The 24,244-nt window shown below is 50.8% G+C and overlaps 2 protein-coding genes and 1 long non-coding RNA gene across 6 annotated transcripts; 1 reads left to right on the plus strand and 2 right to left on the minus strand.

Annotated features, from left to right (window-relative positions):
- Positions 1–357: 357 nt before the first annotated feature.
- Positions 358–5,283, minus strand: DHH (desert hedgehog signaling molecule). Its single transcript, XM_019662203.1, has 3 exons — positions 4,694–5,283; positions 1,682–1,943; positions 358–1,407 (listed from the first exon to the last, which is right to left on the minus strand). Exons 1-3 carry the CDS (start codon positions 4,994–4,996, stop codon positions 782–784), a joined length of 1,191 nt encoding a protein of 396 aa, XP_019517748.1. The 5' UTR covers positions 4,997–5,283; the 3' UTR covers positions 358–781.
- Positions 5,284–6,984: 1,701 nt separating this feature from the next.
- Positions 6,985–18,757, minus strand: LMBR1L (limb development membrane protein 1 like). 4 transcript variants are annotated; one of them, XM_019662327.1, is made up of 17 exons: positions 18,336–18,757; positions 15,651–15,735; positions 14,527–14,560; positions 13,358–13,497; positions 12,881–12,984; positions 12,146–12,269; positions 11,545–11,613; positions 11,332–11,396; positions 10,928–11,000; positions 10,769–10,852; positions 10,599–10,675; positions 9,906–9,983; positions 9,683–9,756; positions 9,378–9,468; positions 9,211–9,277; positions 7,787–7,948; positions 6,985–7,581 (listed from the first exon to the last, which is right to left on the minus strand). In XM_019662327.1, exons 1-17 carry the CDS (start codon positions 18,405–18,407, stop codon positions 7,514–7,516), a joined length of 1,467 nt encoding a protein of 488 aa, XP_019517872.1. In that variant the 5' UTR covers positions 18,408–18,757; the 3' UTR covers positions 6,985–7,513. The 4 variants fall into 4 exon arrangements, with proteins under 4 accessions (XP_019517872.1, XP_019517871.1, XP_019517874.1 ...); XM_019662326.1 differs by having other exon boundaries at positions 10,769–11,000; positions 18,336–18,743; XM_019662328.1 differs by lacking the exons at positions 6,985–7,581; positions 7,787–7,948 and adding an exon at positions 7,974–8,263 and having other exon boundaries at positions 18,336–18,744.
- Positions 18,758–18,856: 99 nt separating this feature from the next.
- Positions 18,857–23,742, plus strand: LOC109393218 (uncharacterized). Its single transcript, XR_002126208.1, has 3 exons — positions 18,857–18,923; positions 20,338–20,424; positions 23,340–23,742. It is a non-coding gene; the product is annotated as an uncharacterized LOC109393218 (long non-coding RNA).
- The last annotated feature ends 502 nt before the right edge of the window (positions 23,743–24,244 follow it).

Genomic DNA, 24,244 nt, shown 5'->3' on the forward strand with positions numbered 1-24,244 from the left:
ATCTTTGAGTATTAGTACCCACAATGGCCTGAGCCTGAGAAAAGACATGCATATGCCCTCTCACTCCTTGGACAACCCTGGCCCCTGCAACAGCTGGTACGCACGCAACCATAGGGAGCAGAATGTTGTCCTCTCTGGGTGGGAGAAGGGGCCAGCAGCTTAGAAAAGGGCACGACTTTTTTGGACTCTCGCTGATCGATTAGAACGCCTCCTCTGAGGGGTGGAAGCAAGGGGGGTGGGGATGGGGGGGGCAGAGATCTGCTGGGGAAGGGGAGAGGCGATGGGTGTAAGGTATTGTCTCAGACTGTGTCCCCTTTCTCTCCACTCTGGAGGTGAATCACCCTCAAAATAGAAATATTTTCCAATAAGCTCCCAGAAGCCTTCCCTTTATTAACCCACCTGCAGGTAAATGTCAGGCATCAGATTGGCTGGCTGTGTCAGACAGTGTCCCAGCCCCTCATCTTGCCAAGCTGGGCAAGCAAATCATTATATTACGATTTATAAATAGAAAATAAAATAAGATTATCGGGTGGGGCTGAGGCACTGGGGAAGAAGAGGTGAAATAGTCCTCATCAAGGAATACCCAATATCAACCCCACCTACCTAGGACCCGGGACCACCTCCTCTCAGTTGGAGGTTGCCCCTAAACCTGGCAGTCCCGCCTTCATTTTTCTCCGCGTCCCTCCCTCCCAATCAGCAACATCTGCTGCCCACAGCCGCAGATCTCAGCCTCCACACCCCCGTTTCGGCGGGCGCCTGGAGGTGTCTACGCCTAGAGCGCTCAGCCCAGCAGCTCCTCCGCCAAGCGATAGAGGAACCGGGAGTACCAATGCATGCCGGTCGGTTGGACCGCCCCGCCCGGAAGCAGCGCGCCCAGCGCGTGCAGTAGGCGCAATGGAGCAAAGGCGCGGTGCGCCCACTGGTGACTCTCCAAAACCGCGTAGCATGAGGCCAGGACGTCATTGACCAGCAGTGTCCCGTGCGCCGTGAGCGGCGCGAACACGCCCACGGCTTCCTCCCGCGCTACGCGGGCCACGCGCGCCGGCCTCAGCGCGTCCCCGCCGGGCGCCAGCACCGAGTCCCCCGCGCGCAGCCGGCGCGCGAACACCGGTGCAAAGTCTCCAGGCGCCGGCGCTGGCCCTCGAGCAGCGAACACCAGGTGCCAGGGCGTGAGCAACAGCTTGCGCGGGGGCCGCTCGGTCTCCACAGCCACGAAAGAAGCCCGCCGCTGCAAGTCCCGGTCCAGGAAGAGCAGCACGGGCGTGGGCACCACCCGGCCTGCAGCGTCTGCCGCCAGCACCCAGTCCCCTCGATGCAGTTCCCGAAGCCCTTTCCGCTCGCCGCTCCATAGACGCACAGTGGCATTTCCCGGAAAGCAGCCGCCCGCCCTGACCGCCAGTGAGTTATCTGCAGAGAACAAGCATAGAGAGGATTGGATGAAGACCCGCGGTATTAGTACAGATTCTTAAAGATGTGGGTCAAGCCCAGCGCAGACCTCACCATTTCCCGGGACAACTGCGATTTCCCACAGATCTGGCCCCAACCTGGGCAGAAATAGAAGGGTGGTTTACAACACTAACGCCCATCTGAATCTCCCCTACAGTCGCAACAGGGATGTGCTGCCTCAGTTTCCCCAAGAGAGCCCCTTTGGGCAGACCTCACCACCCACCCCCTACTGTACCGGCTTTGACCGACACGTGGACGTGGTTGCGGGACTCGTAGTAGACCCAGTCGAAGCCGGCTTCCACTGCCAGGCGTGCCAGCAACCCATACTTATTGCGGTCGCGGTCGGACGTCGTGATGTCCAAGGCACGGCCTTCGTAGTGGAGTGAGTCCTGAGCATGGTGGCCGTCCTCGTCCCAGCCCTCGGTCACCCGTAGGCGCACTCCAGGCCACATGTTCATCACAGCAATGGCCAGTGCGTTCACCCGCTCCTTACAACGCTGGCGGGAAATAAAAAAGTCAGTCTCCTCACTACCACCACCACCAGCATGGGGGCAAAAAGGGACCTGGACCGGAGGGTCAATTTTTCTGTTTTCCCGTCCCCACTCCACTCCCTCCTGGCTTTTTGAGTGTCCTGGGGAAGTGAGAATCTGCATAGGTGTAGTCGCCAATGTGCACTCTTTTTCCAGAGCATCGCTGGAGAACTGTGGGGTTACCTCTTAGGTTGAGAGGGCACCTATACCTGGCTCATTCCCCCATTTTTCATTCCCGTCCCTCACCCCTACTCGTTCTGGGACCTCAGTTCAACCTGGGAGAGAGCAACAGTTGAGATGGCTGGTGGAAGAAGTTTGGTAAAGGAGGGGTTGAGCAGCCTGGCTCCCCGAGAGGAGCCCCTATTTTGAGCCTGGCCCCCGCCCCAAGCCCCGGCTGCCCTCCCTCCGCCTGATTCATCTTTTGTTTCGTTGCCTTCCCTGGCACCGGGCACTGCTTCCTTCCTTCCTTCCTTCCTTCCTCCTCCTCCTTTCAGCCCCTAGCATTAACCCTTTCATGGTGCGAATGCCCCCCACAGAGGTGACCAAGAGGAGGCATGCGGGATCAAGACTGCTGGAAAAAGGGTTGGGGTGGCGGGGGCTGCGCGAAGTACAATGGCCATTCTCCGGGATGACTTAACCGAGCGAGAATCCCGGGCCGAGGCCGGGGACGCGCCGGGAGAAGCGGACTCAGCAGCTCCATCCACAAAGGCGCTTTTCAGCCACCCCGGCTCAGGGAGAGGAAAGGGCAGAAAGCCGCGCCCCCCATCCCTGCTCTGGCCTGCCGGTCCCCTCCCCCCAGCTCGGCCAGCCCTCCGTTCCAGCTCAGGCTCTGCCAGCTCTGAGAGACCCATCTCTCCATCTCTGGTCCAGATGCAGCCTAGAAAGGCGTGGGAGTAACACCTGAGAATAACCGGCGCTGCCCTTGCGCGGATCTGGGGGGCCCCCTGCAGGGTGGGAGTGGAGAGGAGGAAAAGCTGCAGCGGCTGGAAGCCTGCACCCGAGGGAGTGAGACCACGGTTATCTCGGCCGTTCTAGTCTGGGAGCCGGAGACCTTGGCGCGCACCATAGCACGGGCAAAGCGGGAGGAGGCGCGGAGAGGACAGCTTCCTTTTCTTCCCCTTCTCCGACCTCTCACCTCGGACTTGGTTTCTCCCAACTGCCAGAGGGACCCTTTCCCCCTGCCCTTCTTCCCTAGTCTTATACATCTCCGCAGGATTGGAGAGAAGGGAAGGGGAAAGACAGAAAAAGTGGTAACTCCTTCCAACTTTTTGTCGTTTTGTCCCCATAGGAGGCCTTGAGGCCTTGACCTGCGGGGGCAGCAGCGCAGTGCAGAGCCAACTCAATGGAGGCCTTTTGCAGCCAGGGTGTGGGAGATAAGAAGGACCGAGGGGGTTCCCAGGCCTGTCAGAGACCTTCCTGGGCCTGTCCCTTGTTCTGCCCCCTCTGCTATAGGTGGCAGCCCAAGGAAAGGACCATCATATCCCACGACCAACGAGGAAAGGAGTGTCCCCTTCCCAATCCCTGGATAGGAGGAAGGCTTCAGGGCAGGAGCAAGAAGGAATTTTTTCTCCACTGGACAGGTTTTCCTAACAAAGTAACCTGGAAAACTATGGCAATTAATCAGAGGAAATCCGTACCCCTCCCTCTCCCTCCACCACCCCATTCCATACACAATTAGGTGGTGTAATGGAAAGTGTATAAGACTTAGAATCAGGAGTTCTGAATTCTAGTCCCAGCCATGCCACTAATTAGTTTTAAGGCTTTGATTAAATCATTTTTCCTTCTGGGGCCCAGTTCTCACTGTAAAATAGGGGGTAGGGAGGGGTTGAAGAATATGACCTCCAAGTTTCCTTTCAGTTCTGACATTTGAGATCACTGGCCAGAGGTGGTCCTTCTCATACAAGGCATTACTCACCTCACTCTAGGTTGGTTAGGTTCTGGACTGCAGCAGATGCTCAATACATGGTAGTTGAATTTATTTTAATTCTTTAATTCCAAGGAAAGCCCCTGAGCTAAACTGAGCTTGATGGATGGAGTAACCCTTTGATTCTCAGGTGGGCCTGTCTCTTCTTCTCAGTCAGGACTGCTTTCCACACCCCAAGATAGTAATTTAGACTCTAGAATAATAGCCTTTCCCTGGCTCCAGGATGCCTCCTCCATGCCAGAGACAATTCCTGTCCAGCCCTTCCTCAGGTAGATGGCCTGATGACCTGACCCTTGGCCACCCTTTCCCAGCCCCCTTCAATCTCTGGCTCACCAAGCTTTTCCACAGTCAGGTCAGGAGCCAGGCTAAGGGCAGAGCTTTCTGTCTGCTGCCTAGCCAGCTCCTGGCCCCCAGCTCACCCCAGCCCTTCCTGCCTGGCTCGGTAGCTGACCCCCGGTCCACGCCTCAGCCATTTCCCGTCTCGCCTGCCGCCATCCCCCTTTCCCCGCCCTCGCTGTCTCTTCCAGCTTCACTCTCACTAGTCCCTCCTCCCCCTCCGCATCCCAGCCTCTCCCTGTTCGGATCCCTCCTGATCACTCAGTCCAGTCAGCAGAAGAGTGTGTGTGTGTGTGTGTGTGTGTGTGTGTGTGTGTGTGTGTGTGTGTGGAGAAGGGTAAGGTCTTTGAAATCAAGGTCTCTATAGATGAAGCGCCCAGCTCACCCTCTGGGGCTTCCATAGGAAAGCAGAGAAGTTGGCAGTGCCCTGGCACAGGTGGGTAGAGGTCCTCCTTACCTCAGTCATCAGGCGGTCTGCGCCACTGTTCTCCTCATCCTTAAAGATGATGTCGGGGTTGTAGTTGGGCACCAAATCCCTGAAGCGCTCTGAGCCCCTTGCCACCCTCCCTTCCGCCGGCCCACTGGCGCCCAGGGTACGTTCCGGCACGCTGGGCACAAATTGCTTGTAGAGCAGCGGCACAAGCTGCTTACGCACGTAGCGGCGCCGGCCAACCGGACCCCGGCCCGGGCCGCAGCTCTGGGCAGGCAGCGCCAAGAGTACCAAGCAGCACAAGGGCACCAGACTGGCCGGCAGCGCCATGGATGCAGCAGACTCGGGCCAAAAGGGAATGTTCTTGTCCTCACCAGCTCGCCCGTCAGTTGGGCATTTCACCAGAGAGCGCAGCAGGCAGAGCTAGAGCTGCCCCAGGGTGCCCTAGAGCTCCTGTGGCTCTGCGCACCTGGTTACCGCTAGCTCTGCCTACATGCCCTTGGGGGTTCTGGAACCTGCTACTGACGGGCCATCATAGCAGGGAAGGGGGGTCGTGGGTGCCAGCCCAGCCTGGCTCTGCCGCCAGGCTCCGGCTCTGCCACTACGCTGGGGCTCCGCCTTAAGTGGCCCCTGGCCCCGCCCCCCGCCCTTCACCCAGGACCGGCCCGCCCCCTCCCACCAGGGCGGGGGCTCTAGCCGGTCACCGCCGGTCCAGTTCTTGACTGAAGTGTGTCCCATCCTGGAAACCAGGCAGTCACCTGCCTGGGAAAACCTAGTAACTTTACAGTCGTCAGTTGCCTGGAGAAGCATCCTTCTACTACCTCCAAGTCTCAGCTGGGCTCCAAACCACCTTCCTCTGATACTTGAATTGAACCTTTGCTCTCTCAAAGCCTACCCTGGCAGGCCATGTCCTTTGCTACCAACCAGGAAGTATGGGTTCCAGTTTCTGCCCAAGGCCAGCCAAGCTCTTCGGGCATATAGCCAGAGCCTCCCTTCTCTGTGGTCCTCCCCAAACCTCCACCATTTCCATCTCTCCTCCTCAGTAGTAACCAGGACCAGGAGACCATTTTCCCTAGTAGCTTTGCAGCCTTCTACTGGGAGCTTCCCCCAGAATCAGGTTTAGGGCTTCAAAATGTGGCCCATTTTTGTCCTGGCTAGATACCCAATGGCTGTTTTTTTTTCAAAAGAGTAACTTGTCAATTGGAAGTTGCTGGAGGGCTGTGGGTGCTTAAGTCTCTAACAAACTAATGATAATTTCCTTTCACCTCTCATCTAGTCACCTCTCTAACCTTCACCCTCTCTGGACCCCCTGGAGCTCTGCTTCCAGCCACTCAGATCTCATCTCAGAGGCTTTGAGCCCGGGACACTTCACCCACCAATCTACTATTGTTTAGAAATCACTTTCTCTAAGACGCCTTCTCTAATGTCCTGACACTACCCACCTCTATTTCCTTGAGAGCCAGTAATTAACTGCCATCCATTGTGGTACAGTATTAGAATTCCTGTCACCCTTACTAGACAAAGCATTTCTTAAGCACAAGCTTGTTTATCGTATTCCCATGGCAAAGTGCTTGGCCTATAGTAGGGTGCTCAGCAAATACTTGTGGCACCTACACTTTTTTTTTCTTTTTGTTTTTTTGGTATTCCATATTTACCTCTCAGCTCCATGGCTAGCATGCACAGCAACTTTGTGTACTTTAGGGAAAAAAAAAATCCCTTAAGACACCTGACTACAATTTACAAGAAAATAGTCGTAGTAACTATAGCTAAGACTATGAGATGAATAATGGCCCTAGAAGTTGTACAATGCACAATCTGCATAAGCCTGAGCAGAAACTTTGCCCCTAACCCCAACAGAGCAAGGGGCTTGCATAGTGTTCAAGGCACTGATAACCTCTGGAAAGACGGAGTTAGGTTCTTCTCTGAGGTAGATCACAAACCCTTGTCAGTCAGCTACTTCTGTTATTCCACACCCAATAGTCAAGTCAGGGAGGATAGGGATGAGGATGTGTGTGTACAGGGGAGATTATCCTACTTCTACGCCCATGCTCACCTACCCCCAGTAACTAAGGCACCAAAATAAGGCCTTGAGTATAAGGAAGAGTTGGGACCAGTCAGCTTTAGACAAGGCTAAGGGGGAGGAGCTTCCCACTGCCTAATTGTATGGCCTAACACCAGACCCAAGTGCCCAAAGGTCACTAGCAATGAGAATGGAGGGGAAGGAAAAGGATGGTGGGCAGGACCACTCTGTTTCGCTCAGTTGGTAGACTCAGGACTAGTAGGAGCAAAGCTGTTTTAATAGACACAGAGACAGGCCCTTTAAAAAACCAAAGCAAACCTTGGGATCAACTTTATTGCTGATGGTTGTGGCTCTTTCCTCCCCATGCCCTTGTCTCTCCGGTGGTCCAAAACCCCTCCAGGATAGCACAGTGCTTAGGTTCTTCTGGGCCAGAGGCAGAGACAATCTGCCTCCCAACTGCCCCTTTTCAGTCCCTCCCCTGTCCCCACCCCACCCTATTGCACATCAAATCATGTAAACATGGCTATGGGCATGGCCCAGAACAGCAGTGAGGCAGATTGATGTGTAAACGGATTTGGGACCAGGAGGCAGACCCAGTCACCCAGTCCCACCCCATACTGAGTCTCAGAGTTAAATCTGGAAAAGCAGGGGGGGGGGGCCTGGTCCCAAACTCTGGCTCAGGTTATGCAACAGCGCAGATGGCTCATCTCCCCTCTACCACCAACCCTTTCCAGGTCCTAAGGTCCATCACCCCGCCCAGGTGGTCCTCCAGGCCTGGGCAGCAGATAGCAGTGTCCAGTTTTCTCCCTTCCAACTCCAACTGGAGGTCACTGGTGTTGGGTCTTCCTAGATGCCCGGGGGAAACCGGCGACAGGCAATGGCAGTCTGTCTAGCCCTGGAGAAGAGGGGAGGTGAGCAGTCAAAAGTAAGGCATAGATAGGTCCAGTCCTCTGGGATAAGACAAGGCCACAGAATGGGAGGATGAGGGAGGTGACAAACCAGCCAGACAGCATGCCATCTCCCTTGCTGGGATGGCCACTGTTCCAGAGGGCTCCACGTCACAATCACCCCACCAGCCTGCATCCCCCACTCCCTCTCACCAAAGGCCCGGATCAGCTCTGCCCGCACAGCTGCAGTGAAGGTCTTCACCAGACAGAGAGTGGTGAGGCCCGTGAATGCTGCATTGTAGAGGAACACGATGTAGAAATTGCCCAGCCAGTTGAAGCGTCCAAAATCACCCAGCAGGTCAAAGCGAGTGAGCCCTGAAGTACAAAGACCAGGATGTGAGGTGGGCTCCCCAGCCCATCTCTGGCTCAGCACCCAGCTTTCTGCTGCCTCCTGGTGGCCACATCTCAACACTGTAACTGATAGGCTGGCCTCTCCTATGCTTCAATTATTCCCACCTCCTAAACTCCGTCTCAGGGGCAGTAAGGGCTGTTGAAGAAAGTGTCAGCAGCTTGCTCCAACTTCCCTTCCAGAGTTTGGCATCTTCTCCTCCAGTGGGGTCCCCTCTGGCTCCAGGTGTCCTGAAGAGCTCCCTGGGCCTGCCACTTGTCGCTGGGTCAGGAACCTACAAGCTGGTCATCAAGTATTTTTTCAGTAGACAGAGCCTTGTGGAGGCTAAGAGCTCTGACTCTGATCAGGCTGCTTTGGTTCACATCCAAACTCCACCCCAACTAACTGTGATCTGGGGCAAATTCTTAAACATCTGTGCCTCAGTTTCCTCAACTATAAAGAATATTATGAAACTATGAAAATTAAGCAAGACAGCACACATAAAGCATTATATGTGCCAGGAACTCTTCTAACACATACTGAGCCCTTAATAATATAATATCATCACAAATCAAAAATTTTGAAAAAGTGTTCCTACCTGCATACAACCTAAAGGAACTAACTGGTGGACCTACAAGCCTAGTTTCCTATGAAATCCTCATGGTTTAAGTACAAATGGTATAGGGGAGAGAGTATTAACTTAAGGACCAAATAGAACTGATTTAAACACTAAATCATTTATGTTATATGGGTGACAATGTGGTGGAGGGGGAATTACCTATGCAATTCCCATATGACCTTGGGGTGAACTAGTTACACTTTTGAACATTTTTACCAGGTAGTTCTAGATCATAGCTCTAAAGATAGGAGATGCCCCAGTGTACGGAAAAAGTACTCAGCTGAGGTTTAGGAGACAGCCTCAAACTAGCTATACAACTGGGTAAAAATCAATTAGTTCTCTGTTTCTCATTTTAAAAATGAGAATGTTTATTAGCTAATCCAGTCCAAAGGAAGATTTGCAGAAAACTGGTGCCTTTCCACCAAATGGAAGTAAATGGCGAGGCTGTGGGATGGAGTAAGTATGAGCTTTGAAGTAATACTACTCTGAAGCTCAGCACAGGCATTTTACAGAGCCTCTTTGAGAAACAGGAGGGATAGGTTTGTTGTGGCAATTAGGGAAAACATGTATATGAAGTGCCTGCTTACCATCAGTACATACTCAGTTCCTTTACCTCTTTTTGCTACTTACCCAGAGTTCGAGAGAAGACAGGAAGTGCTGAGCTTAGGACCAGGAGACAGACACAGTTCCCGATTATCTGGGTGGGAGTAAGGAAAGGAGAGGTAAGGTAGCAGAGCTGCCAGCACCTAGTCCCCATGCATGCCCCCAGAAGGCTTCCTCTATTCCTGTCCAGCTACCTGTGTCATGGCTGTGTCATGCCATCTGGGCCGCAGGCCCCGGAAGAGTGGAGAGCTGTAGAATCCCACGACTGAGGATACCATCAGGTAACTGCCACTGTGGTTAGGGAAGAACTGGCGTGCTTCCAAGGATTAATGCCTCATCTCAAAGGGAATGGACCCCTCTCCCCCAGTGGAATGGACCCACCAATACCATGTTGGTAAACAATTGCCCCCTTCCCATCACTCCCACCACAGCTCTTCCCAGAGTCCCAGAGAAGATAGGTTCAGTGGATAATGCCAATGGTGGGTTTCCAGAAGGATACAAGATGAGTACAACTTGAATGACGGCACCAAAGGACCCCAGCTTGGAGAAGGAGACCTGGCCCAGGGAAGCACCCTGAGAGATGGAGCAGTGTCACTGTGGAGCACTACCCACCATCAGTACCACCCAGCACCTAGACTTCCCTCCGGCCTCAGCTCCTGTCCCCTTATCCCAGCCTTCCCTAGGCCCTCCCCAAAAGATAAGGTGGGAGGGCAGCCCAGTACCTGCATGCCCCGGGGCATGGCAGCCTCATCGATGAGCAGCTCCAGGATGTGGATGGCCACAATGAGCACAGCTAGTCCCTGTGTGAGGCAAGGTCACAGATCCCATCCTTACCCCAGTCCACAGCTGTATCCAGAGTTGAATGTTACGTGTAAACACTCTGGGCTCAAATAAACTCTTAAAAAGTTAAAAAAGAAAAAAAAGAGCAGATACACTGATCCAACATTTTCAGTTTCCAATTAGCTGTGTGGGGCCTCCTCAAGGCTGGTGCTAGCAACAGAGCAACTTTGAGGGTATTATAAGATGCACCCTCTCCGGGTGGAAGGATTGCAAAAAGCCCAAATAGAAAAATGGCTCTCTTCCTCCAGAGCAATAAGACCTATTCTCAAGTCCAGGTTTTGACAAGTGGGGGGAAAGACTGTATTTCAACCCTTATTTTTACCCCAGAGCAAACCTTCGTTAACTATGCAGCGGCCGTGTGTGGCCTTGGGCAAACTCCTTAACTTCTCCGTTTCTTCATCTACAAAATGGGGATTGATGTGCTCAGCACAGGGTAGGACACAGAGTAGGCACTCAGTGAGAGGCAACTATTACTGAGGATAACCAGGTCCCTGCATCTCCTCCCTCTTCCCTGAGAAGGCCTGAAGTACTCAGGGCCTACTACTCTCCACCCCCACCAAGGCTGGTATACCCACCGTCAGTACCAGCAAACACAGCATGGCCAGGGGGTAGCCCAGGTTCCGCTGCCAGGCTGAAGCCTTCCGCCGCTTCTCTGTGGAGGGATAGGAACTGTTAGCAAGAGTCTAGAATGAGGCTACTCTCCTTGGAGAAACCCAGGTATCCCAATCCCTATCAATCCACATACCCAGCAGAACTCTCTGTGCCTGCAGAGTCAGGACCTGTCTGTGCAGCAGCTCCATGTCCAAAGGCAGCCAGCAAGAGGTGGGATCTGAGGGCAGAGAAGATGGTGCTGCCCCTGCCCAAGCCATGCCCACCATCCCAGCTAGGAAGAACTGTAACTCACTACAAATCCTGCGGGTCAAAGCTGCTTCCTCAAAGGCAGAGCAGTACAGTTGCTCCTCCAGGTCTTCCAGCAGCTAGGAGCAGGGGAAAGGGAGGGACTAAATTTTAGAGTTTCCCAGATCCCAAGGGCCCCAAGAGCACCCTGTTCATCTCACGGCTTCATAGTCCCATTCCTTCCCCTACCCGTGGCCAGCAACTTTATCCATCCCTCCCAACTGCCTTGTGTTCTGCTTTGTATGTCTGGTAACCAGGTACAGATGATGGGGATGAAGGATACAGGAGCCGACTAAGGCTGTGGCTCTCTGCAACGTGTGCCATACACAACCGTAGGGTGGCTTCACTGTTTGGCTTCAGCTTTGCAGGAAGCCCACTCCACAGGGTCAGAGGGCAAGGTGCACTACATACCCGGGGCTTGACCAGCAGCTTCCCAGTGACGGAGAACATGCGGGCGAGACCTAGCGGAGTACACACTGTGGGGACAGAAGCCAGTCACCTGCCAGGCCCTTCTCTTTTCTCTCCACCACTTCCCCTACCCACCCCCTCCATTCCTTCTCCTTCCACCCTGGTGGCTCTGGCCCAAGGACCTTGCCTATTCCCTCCCAGACCCTGAACACTCACCCAGGAGCAGCAGGACCCCAAGGAAGGAGATGTAAGAGTAGAGGTAGGGAAGGTAGTACTCCCAGAAGTCTAAGGGTAAAAAAAGGTAAAGTCAGCCCATCTCTTCCCTGCCTACTGAGGCTGATAGGCCTCAGAAACTATGCAAGGATACAACACAAAAGCCCACAGGGCTTAGGCAAGTAATGCACTTCAGGAAAGCTGACGCGTGTCAGCAGAAGAGGGCGTGGCAGGGACTAGAGCACACTGCGGGGATCCTAAGCCCTACCTAAAGGGCACAACTGCCATTCAGCTCTAGTCACCAGGGACTAGTGTAGCCAGATCCTCAACCTTGTCAAGCAAAGCCAGAGATCTGGATATTAATGTGAAACCTCCCAACTTTAACTAATGTTAGCAACCGACTCATATATTTTTTTACATCATTCCACGGGCCCAGTGGAACATTTGTACAGGTTGGATTTGGTCTGAAGTCCATCACTTCAAAATTTCAGTCTAATGGAGATGATCCCAACCTTAGAGGAATACAGTTGTTCCAGGCAAGGGAACATCAGCCAACTGAAGAGCCACTCAGCATGGAGGGTGGGAAGGAAGCTGGCCCTCTCACCATAGAGGGACTCCCTGCTGGCCTTGTTGTCCACAATGGCTGATGCCACCCATACCATACCCAGCACCAGCAGAGTGAGGAGCATCAACATCACCACCGTCTCGTAGACCCGGCCCAGGACACCCTACGGGAAAAGGCAATAGGTGAAGGGGGCTGGGGGGTGGAGAGTCAACATCAGGACAGTGTGGGGAAGTAAGGAAACATGGGAGATGGTAGCCTGGCTGAGGGAACCAGAGAGGACTGCATTTGGGAGACAGGGGAGTGTGTTTACCGCTTACTCTGCTAAATCAATCTGTCCTCCTACCCCACAATCTGGGGCAGTTCCTTATCCTAAATATTCTTTATTTGCATCCCCCACCCCCACCCCGAGATCCCTTCTCACCCCTGACTTATCCTGAGAGGCTGACTCCTGAGATCTGTGTCACATGAGCTTTTTGCCCTCTGGTTTCCTGTTCAGTGTGCCCAATGAAAAGGACCAGTAGCTCCTCTGCTGGGCGGCCCCACCTCCCCAGCTTCAACTATTAGTAGGTTCCAGAAGCTATTTCTTCCCTCTGCTTCCTCATGTGTAGGGGTGGTAATGACTTCCCACTGTCATTAGCACCTCAAAGTCCTTGTAGGTCCTCTCAACTCTGACTAAACCTCCGCAAATAGTCTCTTCACTCAAATCTCTTTACTTGAATCATATGAATGGAATCCTATTTCCCATCTGGATTGATTGGTGTAACCACCACTCACCTTTCTGGATCCAGCAAAGCCCTCAGACTCAGTGAAGAAGTACGCAAAGGGCATGAGGAAGATAAGGGACAGGTTGGAGAAGAGAAAAACGAGGTTCCAGAGGCCTACAGCAAAAAAAGGAAAGGCAGGCCTTTTGAGCTTCTTTTGCTGGGCCCACTCCAAACTCTTTGGAGTGCACTTTCTCTTCTGATAATGGCCCTTGAACCACACTTTACTGAGCTCTACTGCTCAGGCCTGCTTCTACTTCTTTGAAAGGTACTTTTTCTTCTTATAAACTGCTTTCTAACCACTTACAAAAAAAAAAAAAAAAAGGCAGAGGTGGTCAGGAAAGGGAGGGCCCAACCCACTGGGGACTGACCTGATGTTGGGGAGCTGGGGAATGGGGTGATTATGACCGATGAGCCCAAAGCTGTCTGTGTCTGCCTGACCCTATGTGCTCCCTATCATCACCCCAAGCTGCAACCAGGAGCCACGCACCATGGATGAGGGAGCCGTTGAGCCACTGGATGTAGTAGTTCCGAGGCAGTGAGAGTAGCACCTCATTGCTGATGATGGAGAAGGGCAGGAGCAGGACAGCACCCAGGGCAACCGCCAGGGTAAAGGTGCAGAGCTCGAGCCTGGGCAGAGAAGGGGTAGTACCCTTGCTTAGCTCAGACACTTCCCTCGGCCCATGAAGCCCTGTTCGCACTTGTGGTTTCTCCTAGAACCGGCTGTAGCAGTGTGACAGACCTAGGGAAGGAGCCGTCCACTGCCCCTCCCTCCCGCACCCTTCCCACTCTAGCCCTTACTTCCAGGGGAAGCCTTGGCACATAGGATAGGCACAACTCAGGCATTCATGGGAATCTGGTCACCTGCCATGTCACTTGCCCAGACTGTCCCCAGGAATGTGATCCTCCCATGCATGCCTGTAGGGTGAATCAGGCATGATGCCAAGCTAAGGTGCCTGGCTTCTCTTCTCTGCTCAGGGATGTGGATTTCTGAGCTTGCTTTCTTCAGCACAAATAAGAGCAGAGTCACCCCACATGGCTATGCCCTGCATGAAGGTACTAAAGCAAAGCGGGGGAAGGGGGCGGAAACCCAGGTTTATAGACCTATGTCCTGGGCTGCAATGGCTGAAAAGAAGGGACATTTTTCTCTACTTGGTCCATCAAGGAGGGAAGTTTGCTTTCTTGTAATCTGTTGACCCAGAGGGATCATCTCTGTAGTTTTCTCTATACTTGTTAGTGAATAATAGCAGCCTGGAGTAAGGCCCATCCTCTTAGAACCAAGCATGCCCCTCCTTCAGGGGTTCCACCTTCCCCATCTCCTGCTCTGTTTCTAAGAGTCTTCATCCCACCCTATCCCCTTCCCAATGACTGCTGGGAGGTGAAGCCAAGCTGCAGCCATTTATGGTGACTCAGGCCCCAGCTGACAGTTCCTGGCCATGAGGATCCCAGAAACTCCTGCTCTAACCAGAGAGACAGGAAGAACAGCTTTTCCAAGCATCCCCAGGGTGGGGTAAAGCTGGAAGAAGCCAGAAATGGGGTGGAAGCAGAAACGTTCTCTTTACTTTGTGATACCGCACTTCCTGCCCTCCCCAGCTCCAGGGCCTCACTAGATCTCAGCTTCTAAAGGCTACTAGTGCCAGGTGCTCAGGAGACACTTACGCAATCTTGTTGACTGTGGCATCTTCATCATCCACTACAAGAGACAGAGGCATGGGGAAAAGGCAGGACATCAGTGGGCCTCTCTGCGAACCATCTGTGTTGCAGTGTGCCCCCCTGCCTCCTCCCTGCCCCCTGAGAGAAGGGCCTGTACCCACAGCGGCAGAGCTGGACAGGAGGCTTGGAAGAGCTCATGCTATGAACTCCATGACATACTTGTATTCTTTGGCCAAGATGGCAGCTTAAAGATCAGTGGTCCCAGGTGGAGAGAGCACGGGCCAGAACCTCCTTCAGTTCCCTCCCTTCCCATGATCTCTCTCATCACAGGTTCCTCTTTGTAAGCTCTGTGAGATTGGTTACATCAGTGGTTGGGTGCAGCGAAGGGAAATGTGGGGTGTGGGGGAGGGGAGATTCACAGAGAAAGTCTCCAGGAGAATTACACTGAGGGGTAGTTGTCTTCTTGAGTGGGGGTTCATGAAGCCATCTAGACAGGAGGAAAGGCTAGGGCCAGAACAGGATGATCGGGACAGGTTGGGAATAGGAACTGAGGCAAGTGTGTGTGTCCCCCCCACCCCCTGCCAGTTACACAATGCCTACAGGAAGGAAAGCTCCAATCTGAGCACATTCAGGTTCTCTATAAAGATAAATGCTACCATCACCAGGTTCTGGGGCCCCAGTGGTCAGGGAGGTCTCTGGTCCTGGGTGTGGAAGCACTAGGAGAGATGACAGAGTTTGTGCCCATGATTACATTCACCCTGCCGTTGCCCACTTTAGGTTCACAGAGGGCTTTCACAATAACCATCTCATTTGGTCCACATAATAACAATGGACTAGGTAGAGATTGTTAGGCCCATCGTGTAGAGGATGAAACTGAAGGTCAGAAAAGTTACAGGACTTGCCTACCAGCTATATTGGTTGTGAACACTTCTATCTAGACTTGCCACTGTACCACCTTGTCCCTGTCTGTGGAGGTAGAAAGGCAGAAGAGGCAGAAGAGGAAAAGGTCTCAGGACAGCCACCTCTCTTTTCCCAGCAGGCACCAGAGGCCCAATTCTCCTGAGGCTGGCCCCATGACAACGGGAACACACTGGCAGAGGGCAGGCAGAAGGGAGGAAAGTCACAGGTACCTGTGGTGAACTCAGCAGGCTTCTTGAAGTGGGTCAGGGCGATATGGCAGAGGATGTAGAGTGTTGCAAACAGAAGTGTTGAGATCTGTGGCAGAGCATGAGTTGGGATGAGAAGCTCTAATCCCCAGCACATTCCACAGCCCCAATGGGTTCTGTTTTATTTTTGTTTTAAATTAAATTTATTGGGGTGACAATGGTTAGCAATATTATATAGGTTTCAAGTGGCCTCTTGGTTAATTTCATGGGATCAGTTCCCCAAAACAAGACTCCATACTTCCAGGGGTTCCATCTTTCTCTCTGGTACTTCCTTCTAGTCAGGGCCTCAGGGGCCTCTAAGAAGCACCAGACATGGGCTATTCCATGAACCTGGGGAAATGGCACCATGTCTAGCACTACGAGGGTTTTCCTGGAAAAAAACAGCTTCAGCCATACCCTGGTTGGTAAATGGGCAGAGAAAACTAGAGATGCACGTGTACACACACCTGAAGCGGGCCACAGAACCAGGGAGAATTTACTGCTAGCACATCATTGGAAGGCGAAGCAAGTTTGAGGGGAAGAAGAAGATGTCTGCATTGTCCTGGCACTCTACTCCCTCTCCTTCCACCCCCATTGCCACCTTGACCCAAGATCCAGGAGATAAAAAGTAGGAACCGTGTTTCTAGATCAAGTTTGAACTTCTACTCTGTTTATTCAGAGGCCCTGAAAGATCAGGTCTGCTCTGGACCTCATTTAATCCTCTGCCCTTAAGAGTGGGCCTTCGTTGGGGCCAAACATCTACCAAGTTTCTGCAGTCAGTATTAACCCCTTTAAAGGCTGTCAATCTCTGGTCCCTACTTCAAGTGACTTCCAACTCTAGGACCAGGCCTCTCAGGGACTGACACATGCTCCTGGGTGACTGGACCTCCAATTGACAGTTAAAGGAAAAATTGGCCAGTTACTCTGAACATGCATGCATCCCTACCCTACCCCAAGTAAGCTGCTATTGGTTAGGGGAGAAGACACTGCTCAACTTGGCTCCACAATCAGGGAGTCTTGAGAAGAGACATTATTGCATTTGAAGTAAGCCAAGAAGGCAGGATCAATCTCGTGGGTCCTCCAATCACCAAGAAGAGCTGACCCCACAGGAAATCTGCATACAACTACCTATACAAAGAGAGAAGAAGTTATAGAGACCCTAAGAGAGCCATAGGTCTAGGATAAAGTTGTAGTTTTTGACATTAGGGAAGCAGAGAAGGATGAGCCACTCAGATTGTAACTGCAGGATTTTTACAGCCTTTTGCTCTGCCCTGTGCTTGCGCAATAGCCAGGAAGGTGGGAGGGCTCAAAAGGTCAGGCTGGAGTTCCACGCAGTTCCAGCAGAAGCTAGGTCATTCTCTAAAGCAAGGGATGGGAGCCAGGTGGAGGAGGTACCAAAAGCCTTCAGGCTGCCCTTGGCCAGCACTGATGTCCTGAGCTAATTGGACTAAAGGAAGGGGGAGCCACCCAGGAGGCTGCTTCTCTGTCCAAGGTCTCATTCCTCCCTGTTCTCTAGGAATGTGGGCCTCTGGCCCTACACAGTCTCAAGGCTTGGGTGAGCCTCCACACTACACCCAACCCCCTCATGTGGGACTATCCATTAAGAGACACAAGGAAGGCTTCCTGAAAGCAGAGATGGCATTCCACACATGGACTGATATACTCCCTACTTTTCAGTCCTCACAGATAAGGGCAAACCTAGTTAAGTCGTGGTTTACTTTACCCCTTCTCCAATCCTCCAATCTGAGGCTGCCCAGAGCCCAGCCTGAGAAAAATGAAAGATGACCCCACTCACTAACACTTTTATTCTTCCAAACCTTTCTCTTTTCCTTCCATTTAGCATTATGGGGGTGAGTGCTACCCTGGGGAGCTCCAAGGAAGCCAGAGGAGAAAGAAGAGAGATGACAGTTCAAAGCAGGCCTGAAGAAGATTCAACTTCCTAAGCGCCACTGGGTGCCCCCCAGCCCAGAAGTGAAGAGTTCATTTGCTGCAGCAGGTTCAGCAGTTCTAGGTGTCAGTGAGGGAGCAGGAAGGCAGGCAGGTGCCCTCTGGATCACTTTGGGGAACCACTCACAGGGGAAATCCCTGAATAGGAACTTGGGCTTGCAGGGTTTCTAACAAACACCCATAAGGGGGGTGGTGGGAAGGAGAAAAGGGGAAACCTTAGTTGTTCTCCATCTCTACATACTAGACTCCACCCCAGCAAGAGTCCCTTCTTCCAAAGTGGGAGACCCACAAAAGTCCCCTGTTCAACTCCCCTTTAACAAACATCAGTGGGGTTTGGGGAGTAAATTCAAATCAAGCCCATCCTTCTCGGACTATCCGACTAAGATGGGCGGACTCTCTGACACAGAGGACTCACGCCCAGAACACCGGTGAGGGTGGGGGACAGGGGGGAGGGCGGGCGGAGGGACGTGTAGAGGGGAGGAACAGAAACCAACCGGCTTTGTTTATCCCGCAGCTACCCAGCTGATCCGATCTAGGGGTTAGCCAGCTGAGGCGCCAGTCCTTCGGTCGGGTGGGGCCCCTCGTCACTCACCCCTGGTCCAGGCAGGATCTTACGGCGCTGAGGCCAGGTGGTCACACTCCGACCCGAACTTCTCCCTCTGCCGCGACACCTGTGCTTCAACCCCCTTTGGTCCTACCCTTCCAGCCCAGTCCCGCACTCACAATGCACTCGCGGACCTTCTCGTGGAATAGCTGCTGTCGCACGGATAGCACTTCGTAGTCAGCTGCTTCCATACTCTGCTCAGCATGACTGGGGCGGGGGTGTCTCCGGGCCCGGGGAGGACGAGCGGGGATGAAGCCGCCGCCGCCAAGCACCCGGACCCTGCTGAACAGCCAGCCTTTCCTCGCAGCCTGCGACGGAAACTCGGGGTAATCTGAGGTTCAGATTCAGTTGTGCGGACGCCCCGCCCTTAAAGGGGCAGGCACCAGTGCGCCCCGCTTTAAGGGGTCCCTGCCCAGTTCTGCTCCCTCCCCTTTAAGGTCGGTCCACGGTCACGTTTCAACGCAAACAGCCGCCACCAGGCTCGCTACGAGGAAGCGTAGGTCCTGGTTCTATTTTACAGGAGACCGAGTGACGACACAAGGGATTGGCGGGTTCCTATCAGAGAACGGGACTCATTGGCTCCTAGAGAGCTGCCGCTCATCGCTAGAGGAATGCTGATAGGCTTGTCCCGTGGAAGGGGGAGGGACTTTTGAGGCCAATCGGTGCTCATTCTAAAACTAGCCAACTGTCTCCCTCACCACCCACTGGTAAGTGAGGATTCTTGCATTTTAATAGCGACCGAAATTTTAGTTTGGTCGTGTTTAAATGAACCGTTTGGAGCAGGCCAGTCAGGATGTGAGCGCTCAATGGGGGTTCTGAAAGGTACCGCTGCCCAGGAACCCGAAGCCTGTAGCAGCATTTTCTGAAAGTGTGTTTTATGTTTGAGTGAGGGCCGCGGCCAGTAGTTTTCACTCAGCCACTTTTGTGGATGGCCATATGTGTGCTAGAGCAAATACTACTAAAGAAAACTGAATAGAGAACTACAGAAATAGAACTTCTGAAGGTTTGTGAGGAAATGCCCACAGGGGATCATTGCTGAGTGGGGCTGAATCAAATATTAGCTGACCTGTGTGCCATTCACTTTATATAGACTTTATCTCATTTGAATATCATGACCACGTTCAGAGGAACGCTGTTGTGATTAGCATTTTAGAGATTAGAAAAAGGTGAGAGGTTGTCATGTGCCCAAGGTCACAAAATCAAGGAATGCAAGTTACCGACCTGTGACCTTGATGTAAGTACTGTTTGAAAAGCCCCACCTTCATGAAGTTGAATCCTTTCTCTAAATTGAAAGGAGCAATGCAGATAAACTCAAAGGAAGGTCTCAGTTTTACAAAGGCCCCCAATGAAGCTTAAGAAACCAATTCTGGAGGCCTTAGACTGCATCCAGTTACTATCTGAGCAAGTCAGGAGCCAGAATTAACAACTGAATTCTGTACTCTTGTAACTCCTTGGGACGTTATTTTTATCTCTTTTATGTTTCCCCAGTGATTTGCAATAGAACCTTGGGAAATAAAAAGCATATATTTTGTATAAATACATATATACATACCTGTCTTTGGTGATAGCTAGATAATGAGATAATCTAAAAAGCTGATTTCCTACTTAGCAACCAAGCTTGAAGTAAACAACTCCAACAGGGACAGTGGGTAGACACAGTTACAAAGAGATGACAGCTGGCTGTGGTCTTGGCAGTGCTACAAGGAAAGGAGAGGAAGGGGAGGTGGCTTGGGTCTACTGAGTGTGTTGTAAAGGATAAACAGGAATGGGTCAAAGCCCTGCCCTGGAGGAATTTACAGATTGTCAGGGAGAGGTGGCTTTGGTGCTTAACACTTCTCAGATCTTAATTTCATGCCTCTGTGCTTTAATGATCTTATTAAAACACAAATCAGATCTTACCCCTGCTCAAAACCTTGATTTCAAAAGTGATCCATTTGCAATTAAAAATTCACCTGCCTTAAAGTAAGCCTACAAGGCTTTCAGAGGTTGCAAAATGGTGAACTTTGGGCTACATTAGGCATGCTGTTTTGTTTGGCTCACAGTGCTTTTAACAAATTTGAACAAACACTTAAAAATTAGGAGATGACACCTGAAAAATTCAGATTTCTGTCTCTTAAATAGAAGATCTGGCTGAGCTGAGCAAAAGGACCTATGGCTCTGTAGATGGAGCAGGATGTGCTGCAGTTTTCCACAGCCCTCATCGTTTGGGTGAGCACTTACATCCCACCAGTTTTTCCATTTACATTGCCAGCCCAGCTGTGCATTTGAGTTTGTGACCTGCGAGCTATCCCCTCTCTACTGCTTCAACCAGGCACCATCTTCATCCTGGCCTTTGGTCAGTTCCTGGTGGACCCTGCCAAGCTCTTTCCTTTCTTAGAACTCTGCATTTGCTGTTTCCTCTGCTTGGAAGAGCTCTCCCCTTCCCCCTCCTCCTTCCCAATTCACTTTTGGCTAGCTCCTGTTTCCTTCAGATTTAAGTTTAAATGTTATCTGCTACAGCAGTCTTCCCCCCACTACCTTAGCTAAAGCAATCTATTTTTGTCGTATTATTTATTACAACTTGCCTTAATTTGTTTGCATTTATTTGTTTGGCTCCTAAAGGAAAAGAATCATATTTGTCTGTGTGATGTAAGAACACCCAAATCTGTAGAGAATTTTTATGAGTTTATTTGAACCAAAACTGATGACAGTTTCAGTTTCTTTTATGCATTTGAACCTAACAGGGAATGTATGGAAGATCACATGAGGGTGGGAGTAACAAGGCAGGAAATCGGATTACAGGTAGTTAACAAGATAATGTGCTTTCTTCAGAATGGTTAAATTTATTTCAAAGGTGTGTTAAGCCTGGGACAGTGACTACCCACTATGATCTGCCCATTTAGGAATTTATCAGATCACCTTGTGAGGTTACTTTCCGTAGAACCCCTTTTTCATCCACATCTTGAACATGGTTATTTCCTTAGGCCTTAACCTGGTGCCTAATACATGTAGGCACTCAAATATTGGGTTGTCGGAAAAGTCATGACGCATTTTTGCAATGAAAAACATAAAAAAAAATACGTCATAGGGCCGGCTGAGTGGCTCAGTTGGTTAAGAGCTCGCTCAAGAGTTTGAGCTCTGAGCAACAGCGGTTCGAGTCAGCCCGAGCTGAGCAGCCGTGAGCTGCCAACAGGTGGCGGGATGGCTCAGCTAAAAAAAAAAAAAAAAAGTCATGACTTTTCCGACAGCCCAATATTTACAAACGTAGTGAGAAAAGATGGCAGGCATTGCTGATAATCAGGAGAGCTGGGTTCTGGTTCTAGAATTGTCATCCTGGGCTACACTTGATCTCATTTGCAAAACTAGAAGACCCTTCAGATTGCTTCCAAATCTATGAATCTAGTGTTCATGGTCCTTTGCGGTTCACAAAACGCTGTGACATTATTCGAGTCACAGACTATTACATCTGATTCTTACAACAACTGGTAAACATAGATTCTGCTTAGAGACTTAGCATCATCCAGAATGTACCGATGTGTACAACTGAAGTGAACTTTAAAAGGCAAAATATCTATAAACAAATGAACTTAAAACTGCATAATAGTATAAGATAAGCTCAAGCTCAGAACAGAGAAAGCCTCTAGACTTCCTAGAGAAAGGAGTTTTGAGCCCAGCAGCAATCTGATTTATTTGCTCACAAGTCCTTGAGCCCTTGTTTACAAATTCATTGAAAGCTGGTAGCTTTCTTTCCAGTGTCTGTGTTTAGAATTGGTGAAAGTTTGTGTTTGCTGAATTACCACTCAGAACACTATGCAAAAAGACACAACACATCCTTTTTAAAAAGTTACCAAATCTCCTTTTATCCAAATCCTATCTACTTCCAAGGCTCAACCCAAATAATGTATTTTCTTCTTTCCTGAAGGTATTTCCACCTTTTCTAAATTCTCAAAGCAACATCCAGCTGTATAGTTCAGTGAGCAATGAACAATTAGGCATATATGCACTGTCTCATAACATTATCTTGAGCTGTTATTTAAATTTTTTGTATTATTTAACTTAACCTCCATTTATGTCTTTTTTCCTTTCCCCTCCTCTTAGAGAGCTAGAAACCATATTTGGCTTCTAATTAACTTCTTTTCTTTCAACCCCAATACTTAAGCCAGGGCAGTTCTCACAGTAAACACTCAATGTTCATGGATTTGATCTCTGCCCAGGAGATTAGTTACCCATTCTTAATAGGGAAGAGGCCACCTTGACTGTGGAGTAAATTTCAACATCTTCAAGCAACACAGAGAAGGGAATGATCCAGATTGAGCAACACTTAAGTGCTAAATATTAACAGGTACTTTATATAGATTAGTTTATTCAATGTCACAAGGACCTTACAAAGTAGATTTTAAAAAATAGATGAGGAGGGCTGGCCGAGTGGCGCGATGGTTAAGAACTCGCTTGGGACGCCAGAGGGCCCCGGTTCGGATCCCACATATGAGGGCCAGTGACACTGCCCTCTACAGCTAAGATGCTGAACAACAGCTCAACCTGGAGCTGGGCTGCCGGGAGTCGCCGGCGACGGCGTGGGCTGCAGCCCCTTTGGCAGTGGGTTGCCATGGGCTACCGTGTGTAGCCAGCAGCCAGCATGAGCGGCCAGCAGCCGCAGTGAGCGGCCGTCCAGAAGCCGGCGACTGATCTGCCTCGCCAGAGAAGAGCGCAATGATGGTGCCAACTTGGGCCAGTGAAGCAACATCCTCCACAACTAGACTGAAGAACAAAACGACAGCAACTTGTCTGTTCCCCTTTCCCCAATTCCCCAGCACTGTTCCCATCCCCCCAATTCCCCAATAAAAATCTTTAAAAAAAAATAGATGAGGAATCAGTTCAAAGAGATTAAGTAATGTTGTGCAAGGGCCTACAATAGTAAGTGGTGGAGCTGGGATTTGAACTTGGCCTTTCAGACTCAGAAGCTTCTCTTTTACCCAATATTCTGCCTCTTAGTGGATATATCTCCCCACTTCTGTGTTCTCACTACTAAACTGCTTAGATACTCAGTGTAATAGAAAGCTAAAACATAAATTTCAGTATCCTCAGGAGCCCTGGCACCCTCCATCTGTATCTAAAGGGTTCATTTTTCTGCTTCTTCCTGTGAGGCCACCTTTGAGATTTCAAGTGATGGAGACTTACTGCTGAATAGCACTTTGAGAGGAGCAGACAGAAGACCCAGGGCACCCACTCCCAGAGGTGACTGGGGCGGGAGAGGGGTGGAAAAGTTGCCCTTTTCTTAAAGATTTCAGAAACTTTCCATTCAGATGATGGGTTATCTTCATTTTCTCTTTGCTTACCTGTTATACATATCCTAATTTTCCCATGGAAAACATAAGTATGGAAAAATTCCTGCTCATTCTAAGTCTTGTAGCTTCAGGGCGGTTTTGTTCTCAGGACATTCTGGATCTTCAGGAAGAATCCATCCAACTGTAAGGTGAAACTACTACAGGCTGTACTATGGACTGAATGTTTGTGTTGCCCCAAAATTTATATGTGATGATATTAGGAGGTGGGGCCTTTGAGAAGTAATTAGGTTTAGATGAGGTCATGAGGTACATTAATGTTCTTAGAAGCAGAAAAAGAGACTAGAGCTTTCTTTTTCTCAGCTACACGAGGACACATCAAGAAGGTGATGGGCCATCTGCAAGCCAAGAAGAGGGCTCTCACCAGTCACTGAATCTGCCAGCACCTTGATCTTGGATTTTCCCAGCCTTCAGAACTATGAGAAATAAATGTTTGTTGTTTAAGCCATCTAGTCTATGGCATTTTGTTATAGCAGCCCAAACTAAGACAGGCTGTAAACCTTTTTCTTTCTCTCTAATGAAATTTGGACCAATTTCTAAAATGGACCCGCAACTTTGGAATTGCCCACTTGTCTAGGTACTAAGGAAACCAGAGGTTCCCATTAGGCAAGGTATCCCTGGATCTGAGAACTTTGTGTTGTTGTTGTTGTTGTTGTTGTTGTTGGCAGGGGTGGGGGAAGGGTTTAAGAAACATTCTTTGAGAGATT

Source organism: Hipposideros armiger, unplaced genomic scaffold, assembly GCF_001890085.2.
Source record: "Hipposideros armiger isolate ML-2016 unplaced genomic scaffold, ASM189008v1 scaffold_371, whole genome shotgun sequence".
Lineage (NCBI taxonomy): Eukaryota > Metazoa > Chordata > Mammalia > Chiroptera > Hipposideridae > Hipposideros > Hipposideros armiger.

What these genes read in the sequence shown, in the direction of transcription:
- DHH (XM_019662203.1), bottom strand. Translation starts at nt 4,996, where the DNA reads ATGGCGCTGCCGGCCAGTCTGGTGCCCTTGTGCTGCTTGGTACTCTTG. An exon ending in CAGACCGCCTGATGACTGAG is followed by an intron (nt 1,944 to 4,693) that starts GTAAGGAGGACC and finishes ATTTCCCGCCAG; the next exon opens with CGTTGTAAGGAGCGGGTGAA. An exon ending in CCACGTGTCGGTCAAAGCCG is followed by an intron (nt 1,408 to 1,681) that starts GTACAGTAGGGG and finishes TGTTCTCTGCAG; the next exon opens with ATAACTCACTGGCGGTCAGG.
- LMBR1L (XM_019662326.1), bottom strand. Translation starts at nt 18,407, where the DNA reads ATGGAAGCAGCTGACTACGAAGTGCTATCCGTGCGACAGCAGCTATTC. An exon ending in AGAAGGTCCGCGAGTGCATT is followed by an intron (nt 15,736 to 18,335) that starts GTGAGTGCGGGA and finishes GCTCTGCCACAG; the next exon opens with ATCTCAACACTTCTGTTTGC. An exon ending in ATGACACAGCCATGACACAG is followed by an intron (nt 9,278 to 9,377) that starts GTAGCTGGACAG and finishes ACTCCCACCCAG; the next exon opens with ATAATCGGGAACTGTGTCTG.